The sequence below is a fragment of the Erpetoichthys calabaricus genome, chromosome 1 (assembly GCF_900747795.2).
Source record: "Erpetoichthys calabaricus chromosome 1, fErpCal1.3, whole genome shotgun sequence".
NCBI classification, from domain to species: domain Eukaryota; kingdom Metazoa; phylum Chordata; class Cladistia; order Polypteriformes; family Polypteridae; genus Erpetoichthys; species Erpetoichthys calabaricus.
The window spans coordinates 38845561-38865946 of record NC_041394.2 but is presented as its reverse complement, the minus strand read 5'-3'; the positions used below and the strand labels follow the sequence as shown (position 1 = coordinate 38865946).

Genomic DNA, 20386 nt, shown 5'->3' with positions numbered 1-20386 from the left:
GGGCATGTTTTTGGTCTTCCGGGTAGACAGAATGACTTTGTCCATTCATTGGTAATTCCATTAAATGCCATCCGCTTTCCATTGCACTAACGTATCGAGTAACTAAATATGCTTGAACTTCGTCCTGTGCTTGTCCTTTCGATAAAGTTACGTGTACTCTATCGTGTCCTTTATGAATGTACTTGTAGATATACTTAATACTCATCACTGATGCACAATACTCGACATTAATATGACAGTCGAATCTTTTTAGTAAATACGGGTTATATGTTACAATCATTAAATTATCGATCATCACAATTTTTTCATCTTTCTTTCTGTGAAAAGTGTGTTTTTCGTGACGATTATCTCTTCGGCGATAGTCTGGAAAGCCAGCCATATTCATATCTGTTGTTTGAATGAACGCTTTTGGAAATTTTTTTAAACACTTTTTTTCTTGCGAGTCCCAACATGCTGAATCTTTTAAATGAGGCCCGTGAGACATGTGTTTAATGACTTTGTACCATAATTCAGGATAGCTTTCTCTGTTTGGAATTTCAGCACAGACAAAACGGTCGATATCATCAGCAGTTAATAATTTTTTTTGTAAAGTAACCAATAAATGTATGTGAGGTAAACCCCGTTTTTGAAATTCGATCGTGTAAATGTATGCTCGGATTTTCCAGAATACCGTTTCGAGTTCTTTCAATAAAATTAATACTTTCTGATAAAACAAATCTCCGGATTTCTGGCCATTGTGGATTGCACGTCATTGTAATAAATAACTCTGGCCATTTGCGCTAATGCGATCTTTAGTTTCTTTGTTTTGACACTTTATTTTTTTTCTGTTTTCATATTCTGTATCTTGCTCTGTATGTGTTTCGTGCCTCCGTTTATTTTGCGTCTTTTGAATTCCACTGTTTTCATTATCTCTCAACTGATCTGTGTGTTTTTTGCCCCCTTGTTTCTTAACATGTTTATGACGTTTTACTTTTTTTTGTACCCATTTTTTCCTCTCCATCACTTTTGGGTGTCTTTTTTCCACGCTTTTCTTTCTTCTTCGTTTAATCATCAACGTTTCATTTCTACCCTATTCATTTGATTTCCACCCTATTCATTTCTACCGTATTGACCTTATACACTTTATATGCACCGAGAGCCCTGGAGCTGTGTGTGCCGCATGACTGCCTTTACACTACTGATTTGTTTTTTTTTTTATATTGCTTGTAAGTAGGGCGTGTCTTGCAAGACTCTCATTCTATGTTCCCGTGAGATGCACCATGGCAGGTCTCTTTCATCTCGCGGGTCTTTAAATTATCTTCTGAGAGGATTACGTATCGTAGACTATCAGGACAGGGGACAGGATTTCTTTTTATAATAGAGAGATAACATAATAGATACCCCTCCCTAGTGATACGGCAGAAAGAAATTATGGATGAGAAAGAACTTAGCTTTGTTTAATGTCGGCCTATGCTGCAAATCATAACTCGGATGAGAAGCTTGAGAACGGCCAGTCCTCTGAAGCTCAACCTAGATAGATGGACAATGTCAGTGCCACCTGTTGCTCAGAATGCCTTCCGTATTGCCGGATTTGATGATTGCCATGTTTTCTTGGGCTTCCCCTCCAAGATCGGCATTGTCAACAGCTTCATCCGAGTTATGATTGCAAAGTAAGCTGACATTAAATAAAGTTATTTCTCCTACATGATTTCTTACCGGAGGGGTATCGTCTTTCATGTTACATCTATACAGATTCGGGTTAAGTAACATGCCACAATCACAAACAAACTCATTTCCAGGAAGCAAGTGCTCCAGCCTGGCTACAGTCATATGGACTTTAAACTTCTTAATATTTGCAGTTATTGGGACAGGAAAATCAGGCTGCTTGTTGATGGTTCTATATCCTTTATCATGCTTGTCTATAATGTTCCTTCTGATCTCCTCAGACAGCTCTGTCCTTTGCTTTCTCTGGTCCATGTCCAGTGTGGGACACACAATGATACCACACAACAGAGTGACTATGTTTCTCCATTTAATTAGGCTGAATTACTGGTTGCACAAATGAAGACATGTGTGATACTAAGTAAAGAAAACAGCTAGTTTGAAAAATCACTTGAATCCAATTATTTAGGATCTTCTCTAGTGGCACCAACAAATGTGTCTAGAGCATTTGAGAATATCTTTGTAGAATAAGTAGTCGCGTGCAAATTGACATATCTGTAAAATCCTGTTGTTTGAATGAAGATGGTGGTCTGTAGGATGACAATGGAGATCAAGAAGAGGAGAGTGAGGGCAGAGTCAAGGATGGAAGTTGAAAAGGAAGACTGCAAGATTGAGTTCAGGAAGGAGATAAGATAGGCCCTGAGAAGGACAGTATACAGAGGAAGAGGTTGGCGAAAAAGAAGTGGGACAGTCAGAGAGATGTAGAAAGTAGACAGGAGTACAAGGAGATGTCAGGTGAAAAGAGAGGTGGTGAAGGCTAAAGAAAAGGCGTATGAGGAGTTGTATGAGAGGTTGAACACTAAGGAGGGAGATAAGGACCTGTACTGATTGGCTAGACAGCGCGACCAAGCTGGGAAAGATGTGCAGCAGGTTAGGGTGATAAAGGATAAAGATGAAAATGTACTCACAAGTGAGGAGAGTGTGTTGAGCAGATGGACAGAGTACTTGGAGAGGCTGATGAATGAAGAGAACGAGAGAGAGAGAAGAGGTTGGATGATGTGGCGATAGTGAATCAGGAAGTACAACAGATTAGCAAGGAGGAGGTAAGGATAGCAATGAAGGGGATGAAGAATGGAAAGGCCATTGGTCCAAATGACATACCTGTGGAAGCATGGATAGTGTTTGGGAGAGATGGCAGTGGAGTTTTTAACCAGATTGTTTAATGCAATCTTGGAAAGTGAGAGGATACCTGAGGAGTGAAGAAGAAGTGTACTGGTACCGATTTATAAGAATGAAGGGGCTATGAAGAGTTGTAGTAACTACAGAGAGATACAATTGATGAGCCACAGCATGAAGTTATGGGGAAGAGTAGTGGAAGCTCGGTTAAGAAGTGAGGTGATGATTAGTGAGCAGCAGTATGGTTTCATACCAGGAATGAGCACAACAGATGCGATGTTTGCTGTAAGGGTGTTGATGGAGAAGTATAGAGAAGGCCAGAAGGAGTTGCATTGCGTCTTTGTGGACCTGGAGAAAGCATATGACAGGGTGCCTCGAGAGGAGCTGTGGTATTGTATGAGGAAGTTGGGAGTGGCAGAGAAGTATGTAACAGTTGTACAGGATATGTACGAGGGAAGTGTGACAGTGGTGAGGTCTGCTGTAGGAGTGATGGATGCATTTACGGTGGAGGTGGGATTACATCACGGATTGGCTCTGAGCCTTTTCTTATTTGCAATGGTGAAGGAGAGGATGACACACGAGATTAGACAGGAGTCCTCATGGACTATGATGTTTGCTGATGACACTGTGATCTATAGCAAGAATAGGGAGCAGATTCTAGACCCTGGAGAGGAGGAAATATGCTCTAGAGACGAGAGGAATGAAGGTCAGTAGGAACAAGACAGAACACTTGTGTGTAAATGAGAGAGAGGGCAGGAGTGTTGAGGATACAGGGAGTAGAATTGGCAAAAGTGGAGGAGTTTAAATACTTGGGATCAACAGTACAGAGTAATGGGGATTGTAGAAGAGAGGTGAAAAAGAGAGCGCATGCAGGGTGGAGAGGGTGGAGAAGAGTGTCAGGAGTAATTTGTGACAAACGGGTATCAGCAAGAGTGAAAGGGAAGGTCTACAGGATGGTAGTGAGACCAGCTGTTATATGGGTTGGAGACGGTGGCACTGACCAAAAAACAGGAGACAGGGCTGGAGGTGACAGAGTTAAAGATGTTAAGATTTGCATTGGTGTGATGAGGATGGACAGAATTAGAAATGAGTACATTAGAGAGTCAGCTCAGGTTGGACAGTTTGGAGACAAAGTCAGAGAGTCGAGGTTGCGTTGGTTTGGACATGTGAAGAGGAGATGCTGGATATATTAGGAAAAGGATGCTAAGAAAGGAGTTGCCAGATAACAGGAAAAGAGGAAGGCATAAGAGAAGGTTTATGGATGTGGTGAGAAAGGACATGAAAGTGTTGGGTGTAATAGAGTAAGATGCAAAGGATAGGAGGATATGGAAAAAGATGATCCAGTGTGGTGACCCCAAATGGGGTTCAGCTAACGGGAGCAGCTGAAATAAGAAGGACGATGGGACTAAAATTAAAGAGGTCTTCCGATAATAATTCCTTTACCCCACCTCCTGTTGTAAAGCTAATTTTGTCCCAATAGGGGTTTAGAAAAGCAAAGAGTATTGTAGACTATACAGTCCCATCACTGCAGTCCCCAACATTTGGGACTATTAGCACTCCTATCATGATGATTTAGGGGCAGTTTTGATTATTTGATCATAAGACTACTCATCCCAGCAATAGCATAAATGTGTTTCTTCTATCATCTAATGCCATACTGAATGGATGGTGTTATTACTCCTATCATCAATCTGCGAGAAGCTGTGGTATAGCATGTTAGAGGTCCATGGCGGTGCAGGATTTTAGAATAAAAATGGTCCTGCTTAGACCCTGGGGCTACAGGTTTGTATTGCTGGGGAGCTGTGCAGCCACAAGATGTTTGGTGGGGAGGCGAGCTGATTGCTTGTTGTTGTGCAAGCGCAATCAGCTCCACTAGTCTCCATTAGCACTCTGCAAGTCATAATTAGGGTGCTTGAGAGCCTGACCAGGACAGACAAGGGGCAAAAAAAATCAGAAAGAGCTCGAGAAAGGAGGAAAGCCTTACCCACCGGCTGAATAAACCTGAAGGGTGAGCTGGGGAAACAAGGGAGAAAAACGCACTTGGCTTGGAGAGTGAAAATGAAAGGTAACCCAATTCTTAACTATAGTTTACTCTTGGATTTCTAAAGCGTGAGCACATAATTTAATTGAATTTTATCCTTCATGGAAGAACACATGTTTTTATGGAACTATTTAAGGAATATTTATTCATTTAATGAAACTCCACTGCACTTTTACTCTTGATAGACCTTATTGTGGATTTTTCGATTTGGTGAATAAAGTGCACGATGTACTATGTTGTACCTATCATGTTTTTGTGTGTCCTCTTTGCCCTAGCCATCCTCAGATTAGGACTATCAATGACTCGGGATCAAGAGGATTATACCAGCTGTGGGCTTCGCAGGCATCACAGAGACATGCAAGAAAGAATGGAATTGTATTGCATACATGTGGCAATAACTTGAACTTAAACATTGTGTATTTAGGGTGTATATTATATTAAATGGGATTTACATTTTTGGAGGGGTCATTGGGGTAATTTATGATGAACACAGTTTCTGCCATGAACTCAGTTATTTTTCTTTCGTAAAATAAAGCTTTCTTTGTAGGTTTTTTACCATGGAAAATGTTTTGGCATGTTCAGTACATGTGTGAGGAGTTGTTTTCAAAAGCTGAAAATTATTTATTCTTATCATGACCCCATTTTTGTTTTTAGATGGGTGCCACCATTTTGTGGCTTCATTGCTACACATAGACTGGGGTGGCTAGGAAGATCCATGATTGATGCCATAATCCCAACAACAATATAATAAGTCACCATTTTGACGACCACACTGTAGATAACTAAAGACATTCTAGTTTCTAGTGCACTTTTTCTTAGGTTTGTTTTATCTATGAACTTGCTTGTTTTCAAACTATAACTAAGCTTTTGTCCAATTTACATTGTTTACAAATCACTCTCGCCTTTGGTATTCTCGGAGTGTGCCTTCTTTGGTGTACTTACTAGTCCTTGGCAGAACAATTTTAAGGTGATTCTATACATGAAAAGTGCAACATTGTTAATAAAATATCTGATTTATCCAGCATATGAGTTTTCCAACAAAAAAGTGTGATTTTCAAAATAAAATATTGTAGGTTTTAGCCCATCACATAAATAAAAGGACGGCAAAACAAAGTAAAAATAAACACAATAAATGTAAATGTTTCAAAACACCAATAATAAAATTTTGCATGATTAAAAAACCATCATTTAACACATTTGACAAATAACCAATGTTACTGATATGTTAACAGGACTACAAAGAAAGGAGATGAGACAAAAGGCAAAAGGGTCAGAACCGAAAGATCAAAAAATCAAGCATCAGAGTAGAAACGAGAGGCAGAATTCAAAGTCAGAAAAACAGCAAGTGGCGGTTCAGCACCAAAAAAGACTTAAGAGTAATTCATTTAAAAAAGAAATATGTTCAACAAATAGGGTTTTGTATCCCCAAAATTGGATGAAGAAGTGCTCAGAAAGATGACCTTTTAACCCATCATGTGGCAAGTGGGAGGTCACCACCTTTTAGGAAATGCCCCTAACAATGTGGGTGTGCTGACCTAATGAAGGGTGAATAACAACCAAAAAGTGGCAGTGACAATGGTGCAAAATATTTCACAACACAAGCTGTAAGTGATGATTCAATAAACTAACCTCAGAATTAGATTCCTCACCCCCCCAAACACCAAATTGTATGTACGAATGTACAGTACCTTTTAATACATAAATATCCATAAAATATTAAACAACCCATCTTATGACAGTTGTTAACACAAAAGCAAAATATCAAAAATCAGAAAAATCCACGGTGTACTTACAGAATAAAAAACACTCTACAGCTTCTCAATGAACCACTGCTGGGACCATCTCCTTCACATGACTATAAAGGCTGAGGGCGGTCCCAGCAGCAGTGACATCATGGTGGCCCTATCTCTTGAGGGTTCCACCCACAAAATACAAGGAATGTCACTAAAAGCTACAAACACACAAAATATAACCACTAAATAATCCTCTTTAATAAAATCCCTGTGTGCGTCCAGGTGTCTGTGTGTGTGTGTCTTCTGGTGAAGTGCGCATGCGCGGGGCACGGTGTGATGCGCGATATTACTGTCAGAGAAAGTTACGGAAATACAAACCAGTATTACTGCGAGAGGAAATTAAAGGTACACAATACAGTGACGCATATTACAGCCACATACAAGCCAGTATTACTGTCAGAGGAGATTAAAGGCATATTACCGACGCACACGCCTGTATTACCGTCAGAGAAAATTAAAGGTATATTACGGACGTACAAGCCAGCGGACGTACAAGACGGTATTACTAACACAGAAAATTAAAGACACACAATACATGGCGGCAGCCCACGAAGAACGGTCAGCTCAGCAAGTAAACATCAACAAAAGAAAGGCTGAAAGAAACAAAAATACGACTAACAAAAAGAATGAGGTCATAGTCCCTTGCCATTTAATATAGACTGTTCCTACTAATGTTTATGTACTACTGTTGTAGCGTCCGTTATTGTAATGGGCTAAATGACTAGTATTTAAATAAAACAGTATTACCAAAATCAATTTAATAACCAAAAACAGATGAAAAATTATAATTCAGAATTATCAGAAATGATAAAAGATTGCAAAGTGAAATCATAAAAAATGAATTTATTTAACCAAATGTGGACTTTTAAACTCTGATAAATGCCTATTTTGATCTTTGATTTTTGCATGTCAATGTGGATTTTTCTCCAGATACTTCAGAAGACAATGAATTAGATGAGTCTGCCCTTTGATGAATGGCACCCTGCCCAGGGTTTGTTCCTGCCTTGTGTGTGTGATGGTGCCACAACAGCACTTGATCACTCAGATGTATATCTACTTCATCTTATTAACACCTGCCAAGCAATAAATGGTGTAGTCACTATACAGTACTACTATAATGTATATATGGAAACTGCAGGTTCTCCACCATCTCCTTGCTGGCTATCTTGATTGTTTTCTCAAATCCAGTGAGGTGCTTGGCAGACTACTTGACAGGTCCAAAGAGGCCCAAGTGAGTGCGGGTGTCTTTGTGAGCGACACATGCGATGCACTGGTGGCCTGTCCTGTGTTTGCTCCAGCTTTGTGGCTAATGATGCCAGGGTAGGCTCTGCCTGACTCCATTAAGGAGGTATAAAAGTGAATGGATGGATAAAAAAGCAAGAAAAAGAGGGATTTTGTTCATTTAATGTTGTTCCCTGATGTCAGCCTTTAATCTTAATAGTTTTCTGAGAGCAACATTTCAGCTTTTTATTTGTCTCATTACACTGGAGAGGCTTTGTCGCCTGGTGATAATAATAACCCAGGCAAAGAATGAGGTGTCCCTCCCGTATTTATGGAGCCATCTGGCCATCTGATTTTTACACGACACAATGCGAGTTCCTATTTTGTTTATTTGCATCCTGCAGCTAAGCAAAGCTGAATTTGAAGTAAGGCTGAGTTACGACTCTAGGAGGCAGCAGCAGCATCTGCATCACCACTGGACCAGAGGAAGGCCGAGGCAGGCCCAGGCAATCTGAACCTGTTAGCTTGATGTATTAGAAGGATTGTTCAACCCACACACTAAATCTAATTCTCATTTTAACACTGGAAGATGATTTTGATAAAATGTGTCTAATTAACTTCCTGGGTGCCTCAGAGTGCTTGACACCCACAAGTGGGTCTTTAAGCAGAAATCAAATGAATGTGATTAATCCTTTTGAAATGAGAACTTCTCTGTCACACAGAAGTGTGTTGGCAGGGGAAAATAGTAAAGGAGTTAAAAAGGCTAAGATAGGAAATATGGCAAAGAGAAAAAAATAAAACACAGAGACAAATGATACTCTCCAGTACAGATGAAGCCCAGGAAGAAGAGAGAGGGAAGATTTGCAGGCAAAATTAAGAAAGAAAGAAGAGGAGGATGCCAGATACGGAAGGGGAGTGCGAGATAAGAGATGCAGACAGATAAGACGTAGGAAGGATTTAGAGATGAGAATCTGAAATGCTAATGAGATGTTCAGTGACACAGAACGAGGAGCGATAAGGTGAAGTGGGCAAGACCAGGAGACAGAAGCAAAATCAGGATGTGTAGCAACTCGCCAGTCATTAAAAGAAGGGATTTGCTCCTTTAAAAGACACTACATAAAAGAAGACTTTAAAAAAATGTTCACACCTGTACAACTTACACACTCACAAAGGTGAAACACAAAGAGGTGAATGACGTCAAAGTCAAACAGATGCCAGGGTCCGTCTGTATACAGTAGTTGGAACACCCTGTTCATAAATTTCAAGTTACATCAACTTTATGCATCAACTGTGTTGTGATTCTTATTTACGCTTGAGCAGCACATTAGTGCGGCTTTTAGTGCTGTGGCTTCATGGATCCAGCACCTTGGGTTCAAATTCTCTGCCTGTGTGAAATTCTCCCTTGTATATCCCAATGTCTGTGTAAGTTTTCCTCTGGGTCCTCTCATTATTAGCCCAAATCCTCAAAGACATGCAGTTTAGGCTAATGGGTGACTTAAATTTGCCAGTTTGAGTGAATTCTATGACGGATGGGCACCCTCTCCAGGGCTGGTTCTATCTTATGCGGAGTGCTGCCAGGATAGACTCTGGTACCCCATAACCCTAAAGGTTTTCGAATATTATGTCTTATTAAGAACTGGCACCTTACTGAAGGTTGATTTAAGTCTAATGTCCAGTGGTGTCAAGGTATGCTTTGGATTAAACCAATTCAGAAATTGAAGGATGCACATTACAGCCTGGTGTCCTAATAAGGGCTGACAGCTGTCCTGAATATTCAGTCCACAATAGGGAATTCATGGAGGAAACAAAAATCTTTCATTTGATTTGCTATGGTGTAAATCTTTGCTTGTAACATCCATTTGGTATTTCATGTAAAATAGATGGGAATTCTTGTATTTGCTCCTTTGCCTTAGACATGTTATATTAGGAAAATAAAGTATTTGTGCAGAAGAGGGGCTGTACTATCTTTTCTAATGACATAACACAATCAGCAGTCATGGACATTTTTTGCCTAAGGCGTGGATATCAAATAAAGTCCTATCTATCTATCTATCTATCTATCTATCTATCTATCTATCTATCTATCTATCTATCTATCTTCTCAAGTAGTATATAGCATAAAGCTTCACAACATGCAGAAATAAATGCAGTGCATATGTAGACAGTAATAAACTCATGTCATAAATTCCTATTTGGACAAACTGCACACATTTTACGAGTGATGCAGAGGTGTTTGTTAATAGCGGTGTTACTGCATTTATTTAATAAATGATAGTAATGATACGTTTAATTTATATAGCTCCTTTCCTAGTCAGCATACAAGCATGTGTTCTATTTTCTCAGTCTACATTGTTCAGCCAACTTTATATTTTTTTAGTATTTATTTCTCGTCTCCAGTTTTTATACAAGGCCTAGCATATGTTACTTGATCAAGAGCAGATTTGAGAAAAAAAGCTAAAGGATATGTTTGGTATTTTTCAAAGTTATTTCTTCTTAATCATGGGATGTTTTAATTTGCCACATTAGGTTGCCTTCAAAAATGAAGCATAAGTTACACATTTTAAAAAATAACTGTGTAATCTCAAGATGCAGATCAATACTCAAAAATATTTTTGACTTGAAAAATGAACATATTTGATAACTTCAATGGATTTTTTGACCTTGGGAATCAGACACCCATCAATTCCATTATAAAGTGCAGCAGCAGACTAGTAATGTTTTAAAATTCATAAAATATGCTTCACTTTATAACGTAGTTTCATATGGCAAATGAATATATTCTGTCATTGTGAAAAAATAACTGACTTTAAACATGCTAAACTTTAAAGTAAATGTTCTTAATAGAGAAAAGCAAGAAGACTAATTCCTAATGAAGACAGAATTGTGTCACGTCCTATTCTAACTCACTTAGTGCTGATCAGGGTTACGATCCCAGCATGCATAGGGAACATGGCAGGAGCAATCCCTGGACAGGGTGCTAGTCCATCGCAGGATGAACACACACACACACACACACACACACACACACACATAAGGGCCAATTCAGCATTGCTGATCCACCTAACCTGCATGTCACTGGATCTTGGAAGGAAACTGGAGCACCGGAGGAAATTCACACAGACACGGGGGGGGTGGAACTCCATACAGGCAGGACCCAAACCCCAGTCTCCTTACTGCAAGACCACAGCGCTGCCACTCTGCCACCATGCCACTCATAAAGGCAGAGTTTACTCAAAATATTTTGTACAAAGAAGTATTTTCTACTTAAATATGTCATTTAATTCAATAAGGAGTTACGTAAGCATACAGTTAAATATATAACAAGCATCTATGCATACAAGTTACATGAACACGCAGGAGCAAGTAAGCGGACATATGTTCATTATCCATTTTCTCCTCCTTCATTTACGCTCACTGCAGTAAGCGCTGTACACCCGTCTGGTATTACAGCCTTCTTCTCACTGATAGCAGGACATGCTGTTATATGCCACCATTCCGTATAGCTCCCTGAAAGCATGAACTGAATTAAGCAGGTCTGATAATGAACAGAGCAATGGATACTGTAAATGCTATACTCGTACAGTAGCTCCCTGTCCAAAAAAATGGCACAAAGAAACCTGTTTAAGTAAAAAATGAAAAACACCAAGACAGAAAATGTTCAGGCAAACAAAAGTCAGATAGAGGATAAGGGCAAAGCTGGTCCTGGAAGGTAAACAGATGGCAGGACAGACTGCAGAGAGGCAGAAGGTTAATTAGAAACTGAAGGATGGAGAAAGTGGCATGCAGGTTTAGGAGGCTTTTAGGGTTTTTTTTCCATAAAATAAGGGATGAAATAATCTAATAACATTCTCACATTAAATCAGCCAGGGTCATTAAGAGAGTGTGCATGGTATGGTAGCAAGGGAGGCACGGAAATGCAGTTATTCACTACACTACTCGAGTGAGTGATGTTTGAAAATGTTGAGGCTGGAATCAAACCCAACGAGCTTTTCTCCAAGTACTGCTCACTTGCTTACTGGTCATAACCAACTGAAGAACAGAAGTACACAGAATTCAAGTAATTTCATTGTTATAAAGTGTTTTTTTACTGAGTACCGACTCATGGTGAATATACAAAGATTTAAAAAAGTATACTTTAATACAGCAATGATACCACCAATGTGTGTAAATAAATGAACACACAAGGTAAACACGCATAAAATGCAAATCAGCCTCATTGGTTACAACACAACATTATCAAACTAAATACACGTTCAGAGACATACCCAGTTGGTTGACATGCCTACCTGGCCCCTGTGGCGCCGTGCTGGCGATGATCCACTTGACCAGGCAGCATTTCATCAAAGCCTTCCGGGACAGACGCGGCTTCTGCCACTTGACGTTGTCTTTCTTCCCTCCTGGGCTTGGCTCCACCCCATTTAGTTCACCTAAGAGACTGCCATCGACATCTTTTCTATCATCCTAAAGGAGTCCCAGAAGTGAAGTGGAGAAGAAAAGAGATAGAAAAAGGGAGATGAGCAACAAAATCCACAGACTGCACTTTACACTCCTTAGCTGGCACTTGCCCTGCAGTTAAATGACAACGACAAAGTGCCCACCCCAATGGAAACCATTAATAGCCACTGGGGGTTTCTGTTTTTTGTTGAGCCTACCTTTAACTACTTTTTTGAAGTGAACTGAGAGATTGAGCTTAACTTTTTACAGACAGGAAGTTCAGCCAAGTGACTAGGACACGGGATTGAGCAGCAAAAGGTGGTATATAAGCAAAAGGTAGGTGTATAACCTTGGACAAAATTCAACAATCCCAGTAATGTACCTTCATTGAGGTGGTACTCAATATGCAAGGCTGCTAACAAATTAAACTTTAATTTGTTTGATATGGAGACCATCACAAAGACTTACACATGGACCGTGTGAATGGCGCTGTAGTATCTTCTGATGCTCACAGTAACCCAATCAACGTGCCTGATGGATGTTCTGGGAGAGACAGCGCCCTAAAGAAGCTACCTTACCCCACCCTTCCATTTCCTGGGCATCACAGTCAGGTTGGGCTGCCGACCGTCCCTTACACCTTATATATATACTAGTCATTTAGCCCGTTACAATAATGGGCGCTAGAACAGTAGTGCATAAACATTAGTAGGAACAGTCTATATTAAATGGCAAAGGACCGTCTATTTTCTGTTACAGTAATACTGCTTGTATGTGGCTGTAATATGCGTCACGGTATTGTGTGCCTTTAATTTTCTCTCACAGTAATACGTCTCTCCAGCAAGTATTTTAATATGTGCTGGCGTGCAGCTGATTATTGTATGTATGACGTCTCCCCAGCAATGGATTTTATGTGCGCGAAAATAAATCTACTTTTAAAAGTCATCCTATTGTAATATCATGAAAATTCGTATATTTTGGAAAACACTTTACACTTTACCGGGCCAAGTTTGTTAATCGCAAATCTGACATCCTCAGAGTGAACACTTGCACAACAACAAACACTAATTCAACCTCTTTGGGGAAGCTGGTCTCCGCGTCTCAGTAGCCGATTGGATTTTTCGTGTGTTATGTTTTAGGTCTTACCTCATTTACCGAAATCTGATTGGATCGGCCGCGCGATTTTTTTATAGGTCCCGCCTTCCCTGTCTTGTGTGACGCGTTAGGCGGCCTTTGAAGCATCGCACCGTGCCCCGCGCATGCGCACTTCACCAGAAGACACACACACACAGACACCTGGACGCACACAGGGATTTTATTAAAGAGGATATATTTTGCTATGAAGTCACTTAAAAATGCCTTCTCAACATTACATACAGTAGACTCAGACCCCTTTATTTTCTGCACACTTTATTGTGTTGTGGATCTCATCTTAAATGAATAAATTGCAATTTTTGCCCATAAATCAACACTTAGTAACACCTAATGACAAAGTGAAAACATATTTTCAGAAAGGTTTTCAAATTTATTCAAAATCAGAAACTGTAATCTCTTATTCCAATAAGTATTCAGACCCTTAATTCAGAAACTCCTTTGACAGCAATTCCAGCTTCGAGTCTTCTAGGGTAATTCTCTACAGGCTTTGCAAACCTCAATTTCACAGTTTATCCCGTTCTTCCCATCAGATCCTCTCAAGCTTTGTTAGATTAAATGCAAAGGCTGCCATCTTTAGGTCTCTCCACAGATGTTGTATGGAGTTCAAGTTTTGGCTTTGGCCCGGCCAATCAAGGAATGTCAAAGACTTGTCCCGAAGCCATTCCCAGATTAATTTTTGGCCAACATGACGTAGAAAGGCCTAAGCTTTGAACTGGCTGGCCAGCCTACCTTAAAATGCAGGTGCTAAATGAAGAGATGCTGTAAACACAGTATGTCAACACAGCATCCTTTTTCAGGACAGTAAGCAACCCAACCATAACTGAGCTGCAGTGACTTAGAAGCTGAAATGTTCTCTCTGAAATGTTTACACTGCTTGTTTACTTGACACTTCAGCAAGTACAAAACATTAAAGTTGTGATGCCTGAAACTACTTCATCTGTGAAGAACACATCATTCTTTTCCTACAGCTCGAAATGCTGAGTACAGAAAGTGACATTTAGCAGTCCAGTACATGCAAATACCCTCATCATCTTCATTCTCTAGATGAGCAATCAACATGTGTTCCTCCAGAGCTTAAAATAATGACTGTATGTTTATGGAAAATTATTCTGCCTCCATTGGCCCTTCACATATTCTCATTGGACTGTCTGTCATATCACAGTTTTGTGTTAAAAATCAAAAATGAATGCCTCTTGATTCCTTCCTCATCATCTACGGTTTTGAATTCAATAGCATATTCAGAAATCATGAATTCCCGATGACCAACGTTTACCAATCTGTGTCACAGAATGTCTTCTTCTCTTTTACATTCATTTGATAAATCGATATGTCATAAATTTCTGCCCTGTCTGGATGGCACTGATCCAAAACTTAACTTTAAACTGTTATTAAGTCAAGTCAAAAGTCAAATTTTATTTATAGAGCACATTTTAAAGCAACTGAAGTTGGCCAAAATGTCGTACAGCTGCCATAAAAGCACCAAATACATACAGCATATACAGTAAACAGATACACCAAAAATAAATGCTCTCATACAAGTTTAGAAAACTAAGTCAAATAGACAGGCCTTCAGGTGGGATTTAAAAGTGACCAAAGTCGGTGCTGACCTAATAAAGAAAGGGAGACGAGCTTAGGAGTGGCTGCAGCAAAAGTATGGTCCCCTCTGAGCTTAAGTCAATGACTTGTGGTCAGAGGACCTCAGTGATCGTGAAGGACAGTAAGGGTGTAAGAGGACAGTAAGCTGAAAGGGGGCTAAACCATTTAGAGACTTAAAAACAAACAGTAACATTTTTAATTCAATCCTGTAGCGAATAGGAAGACAGTGAAGAGAAGCCAAGACTGGGGTGATGTGATTCCGTTTTTTGTGTTTCTGTTAGAAGCCTGGCAGCAGCATTCTGGACTAGTTGAAGATGAGCAAGGGGTGACTGATTAACTCCAATTTGTAATGAGTTGCAATAATCAAACTATACAAGCTATTTAGTTGGGACCGAGAATGTTTTGGAATACTGACCTAGCAAGCCATAACATACAGAAGATTCACTTTCTAAACATTCAGAAATGGAGATGTTGCGTTTTCTCCTTTTCATGTGTTTGATAATGACAGTCTCAGATGTTGTCAAACATGACTGATTTCCTAAGACATATCTATTAACATTATCTCGGCTGCTGCGGTGGGTTGGCACCCTGCCCGGGATTATTTCCTGCCTTGTGCCCTGTGTTGGCTGGGATTGGCTCCAGCAGACCCCCGTGACCCTGTGTTCGGATTCAGCGGGTTGGAAAATGGATGGATGGATTATCTCGGCTGTGACAATTTGTTACCTGGCTGTGTTGTTATAATAGAAGAGGGGTTTTTGGGGGGGGGGGAAGGGGGGTTGGGGGGGGTCCGTATCTCATGGCAACATGCTCCCCCAAAATGATAGGTGGCAGTATATGTCTGGAGGATCCCCCAAGTACACACCAGCAAGGCTCCCTGGGAGTTGTAGCCTCGATGGGTGGACTTGCTAGGTTTCTTGAAAGCCGCCAAGGGGAGCTACAGGAAGGAGGATTCCATACTTTACAACGGCCCCGACTGACCTGAAGGTGCTTCCTTGCTGCAATGTTGTGGTGCTGGAAGTACTCTGCTTCACCCAAATGAGTTTGGAGACGATGAGGACAATGCGCACTTGGGAAGAAGTGGAGGATAAAAGCAATAGGAAAGAAAGAAAAGGAGTATTGTGGGAAAGTCTGTGTAAGGGGTTTGTTCAAAATAAACATTCATTTGACTTGTTTCTGTAAAGTTTGGGGGTGTGAGATGCCCCCTAGTCGTCACATTATGTTTTTGGCTGGCCATCTTCACAGCCAGGCTGCGCCAAGTCCATTCCCAGAGAATGGAAGAGAATGTGGCCAAAGCAACAAAAATAAGGTAGTCCAAGTTAATTTTAGAGCATCGAAAAACAAAGATACCTACTGGAGTGCGTTCCAATAAACCCTCGACTTGAGTTGGCGGCAGTTCCACCCCTAACAACTCTTTTCGCCTGGAAAGCAGCCTTGACTCCTCCTATCAGTGTCTGTCATCAAGTAGCATTAACCAGACACAAGTCACATGATGCAAGGCAGTTACGCTGAGACGCTTCAATCTCACACTGTGCAATCTGCTTTTCAGAGTGATTGGAGTCTGGCTCCTTCTGTGGATTCTGTTTCATGTTTTGGCACTTTTGCTTTTTCCTGTTTTCTTTAGTTTGTTTTCGACCGCCTGCCTGTCTTCCCAACTGTTCCTAAAATGATGAAATAAATGACTTGTTTTTACACTAGGCCATGCCTCTGCTTGTGTTGGCATGTCCAGATCTGCTTGCTAACTTGGTTTGTCTTGTTAGCCCCAATTTACAGGGTGGCCTGTCACATTTCTGGCCTGCTGAGGTTGGCGCAGGTTGTCTCTGCTGTGCTCTCTTCTCTGCCAGTGGATGTGTACGGTCGGTGATGCCACAGATCACCACCAACAGCTCCAAAAACGCCACATCTGAATTCTCAAATATTAGCAGACATGAGGTTTTGAATGCTTTGTGCATCTCCAGACAGTACTTCATTGTCACTAGGTTTTTGAATCTGACACCTTAGTGCTTCCTGCTGGTGTTCGATACTGTGAATACTTATTTGCCCAAGCCATGTTACTTTTGTTCTCCTGCTTACCAGAGAAAGTACTTTTTTTAGAGTTGGCCATGAATGGTGTTTTATTCTGCTGCTGTCTTGTCTGTTCTTGCCTCCTGTGCTCCATAGTTGTCTTTCTAGAGGGGACATCCCAGAGCTGTCTGCTCCAAACGGAGAATGTTCAAGTCCGGTCACATCCAGAGGGGGACTTTCCAGATACTTCAGTTCTAGAACTCCAAAAGAGTGCACTGCTTCAGGTTCTTTGGCACGGACTTCCACAGTTCCAAGCACCGCCAGACAAGGGCATTCTGGAACCGGTACCTTCCCCACAGTTCAAACCACACCAATCAAGTTCAAACCATGTCCACAGATTTTTGTACTATCTGTATGTCTCATTTACCACACTGTGTGATGATGTAACAAACAGGAAGGCACACCTCCTGCATCCTCACACTTTCACACTCATCACTGCACATGGTGGTCCAAGTAACAGACACTTGCCCACCTTCAGTATTTTTGCTCAGTCTTGCAGCATCAGATAGTGCCTTAAGAAAGAGCTACAAAGAAGAAGCAAAGCCTCACTCATTGCATTTATCTTCTCATAAGTGGGTCTTACTCAGCTAATCGTGATTTTTGTAAAGACGGACCCCTGTTCTATCTCTAATCGAACTCTGCTTAAAGTGCCATGAATTCCTGTGTTATAACATTTGAATTTAAAGCTATTGACTTACTGTACACCATGTACAAGTTCACTGTGTAATAGATACAGAGCCTATGAAAAGTATTCACCCGCTTGGGCATTGTCCCATTATACAGTATTATGTTACAGCATTGAATCACCGTCTGTTTAATTTGGCTCTTTGACAGACGGCGTGGTGGCTCTGAGGTTAGGTATTTGCACTGGCAATCGGAAGGTTGCCAGTTCAAATCACGTAATGCCAAAAGCGACTCTACTCTTTTGGGCCCTTCAGCAAGGCTCTTAACCTGCAATTGCTCCATCCTGGGTATGCCATTAACCTGCATGTAGGCCCTCCAATCTGTAGGGAAAAATCCGGGGGTTGGTGGCAGAATTGGCACTCCAACCACCATAAAAAACCTCACACTGTTCCATTTCATCTGAACTTGTGTGGTGCTGAGGTGTCATCCGTTGCATGGCTACACTCGGGTTCTAATCTGGGATTCTGAGGTGGTTTGTCATGTGGTGGGTGCTGCAATGTGCTGTATCAGCGCGTGCTCCTAACCTCTCTCTCCTCTGACAGTGATCAACAGGAAAAAAAAAATCAATGAAAAAGTGAAAACATCTCTACGAAGAGGTCTACCAGTTCACCTAACTTATTTATATATAGATACTTTATTAATCCCAGTGTTTCAGAAAGTCACAGGAGAATTTGTACAGCAGTCAATATGAAGTGCTAGCTGCAATGAGGGGCAACATAAGCAATTGTCCAGAGACATTTCTTTATATGTGATTTTTCAGAATCAGAATGAGAATACTTTAATAATCCCAAAGGAAATTCACACATGCAATGTAAGGAATGTATCAAAGTTCCCCTTTTATTCTGCAACAAAAGATAGTTTCTCTTCTTCAGAGTCAGTTTTATGTGGCTAGCTAAAAACTCTAATTTGAAAATGTTTTTCTGACTACCAGTTTTAGATACAAAGCTCACTAGAGTCATTTATGAAGAGGGTGGGTGTTTTTATTGACATTTTTCAGATGGAGACTCCCGTGGAACAGGCTTGGATAAGGTAATGCTAACACAGTCACTCAGACTTTTCTGCATGACAACGTCATCAGCTGCAAACACTTTAGTGAAACTGAATCTGACATTTATATTAAACATTATAGTAACTGAGGAATTTGTTACCCACCACTGGTTCAGTTTCTGACCCCAAGGGGCTCACTTAACCTGACATTTCCCACATCGTAGAAACTGGGAAGTAATCATAAGATGTATTTATGATTTATGAATCATTTGATGAAAGCTTCACTTATAATGACCTCCAATATAAATCGGTACCCTTATTAAGGATAGACAAAAAACTTTAAAAATAATCATATTTTCTTTGTTGCCTTTTTGAAACAAAACGAACATAATTATGCTATCAAGAACTAAAGAGTACAAAAAAACTACTGAATAAAGAACACAATGAAAGAAGAAGGCAACATGGCCTGATGTCAGGAAGTTCTGACTTCAAAAGTAGAAAGGGAAGCACTGCAGAAATGGAAAACATTGTTCCCAAAATAGGTTTTCAAGCTAGTATGGAATAGGCAGTAACATCAGAGTCAATAACAGCACAATCGAAACCAGCAGAGTTTAATGGAGAAGGAACAGTGGCAGAGAACATGAGTGAAGAAGTCAGTCTTTGCATTGGTAGAAGATGCTTGTTTTAACAAGTGAAAAATGTCACATGAATGTATGATTTTCTGAACCCACTTAATGCCATTTACAGTAGAGGGGAGGAAAATGTAAGTAAATAGAGAAAAACATGGAAACTGCCTCCTACATCCCATAAATGAACAGATTAGATTAGAATGTCAGAGTATGCCAGTACCAAAGTGGCGTCCCACCCAGGACTGATTCTTGCTTCGCACTTGAGGATACCAGATTTGTCTCCCCAGGTTAGGTCAGATTGAGGAGCATGCACTGGTACAGGGCGTTGCTTGACCCACAACATGACGAAACAGCTCATGATCCCGGTTGGCAACTCCCCAGGTAGACATGTGTTCCAGTCTCACCTTCAGGAAATGACCCTCTATCTGCCGCAGCCAGGTGTTATGTGGGCATCCCCTTGGCCTGGTCTAACCTCTTGGGTCCTCAACAATGGAGATCCTGTGAGCCGGATCACCCTCTGGGAATCGCACCACATTGTCATAGTGCTGTAACTGTCACACCCACACAATGCTGGTAATGTGCCTCATTCAGGACTCTCTGAGCCACCGCTGGATCCACACAAAGTCAAACCAGCGGTACCCAAGGATTCTTCAAAGAGACACAGTACCAAAGGAGTCCAGTCTTCATCTCAGGTCACTGGAAAGCATCCATGTCTCGCAACCATATAGCAAGACAAGAAGCACCAGGACAATAAAGACTTGGACCTTTGTCCTTTTACAGAGATTTTGGGAGCACCACACACCCCTTTCCAGTGACCTCATGACCCTCCATGCTCACCCAATCCATCCTCTGACTTCATAGGAAGAGCAACCAGACACCTCTCACGAGGTCGACACTCTCTCCACAGACAAACACACTGCTGATGGCTGCACCCAAGACGTCATTAAAGGCCTGGATCTTGGTTTCTATCC

The 20386-nt window shown here is 40.9% G+C and overlaps 1 protein-coding gene across 2 annotated transcripts in view; it reads right to left on the bottom strand.

Moving 5' to 3' along the window:
* kcnip3a (Kv channel interacting protein 3a, calsenilin) overlaps positions 1 to 20386 on the bottom strand; it is a 298418-nt gene that overhangs the window by 211561 nt on the left and 66471 nt on the right. Inside the window, exon 2 of one of the 2 annotated variants that reach the window (XM_051919869.1) lies at positions 12138 to 12333. In XM_051919869.1, the coding sequence (XP_051775829.1) occupies positions 12138 to 12333 (196 nt within the window). The remainder of the gene's footprint in view (positions 1 to 12137; positions 12334 to 20386) is intronic. The other variant, XM_028798235.2, reaches the window with a different exon arrangement.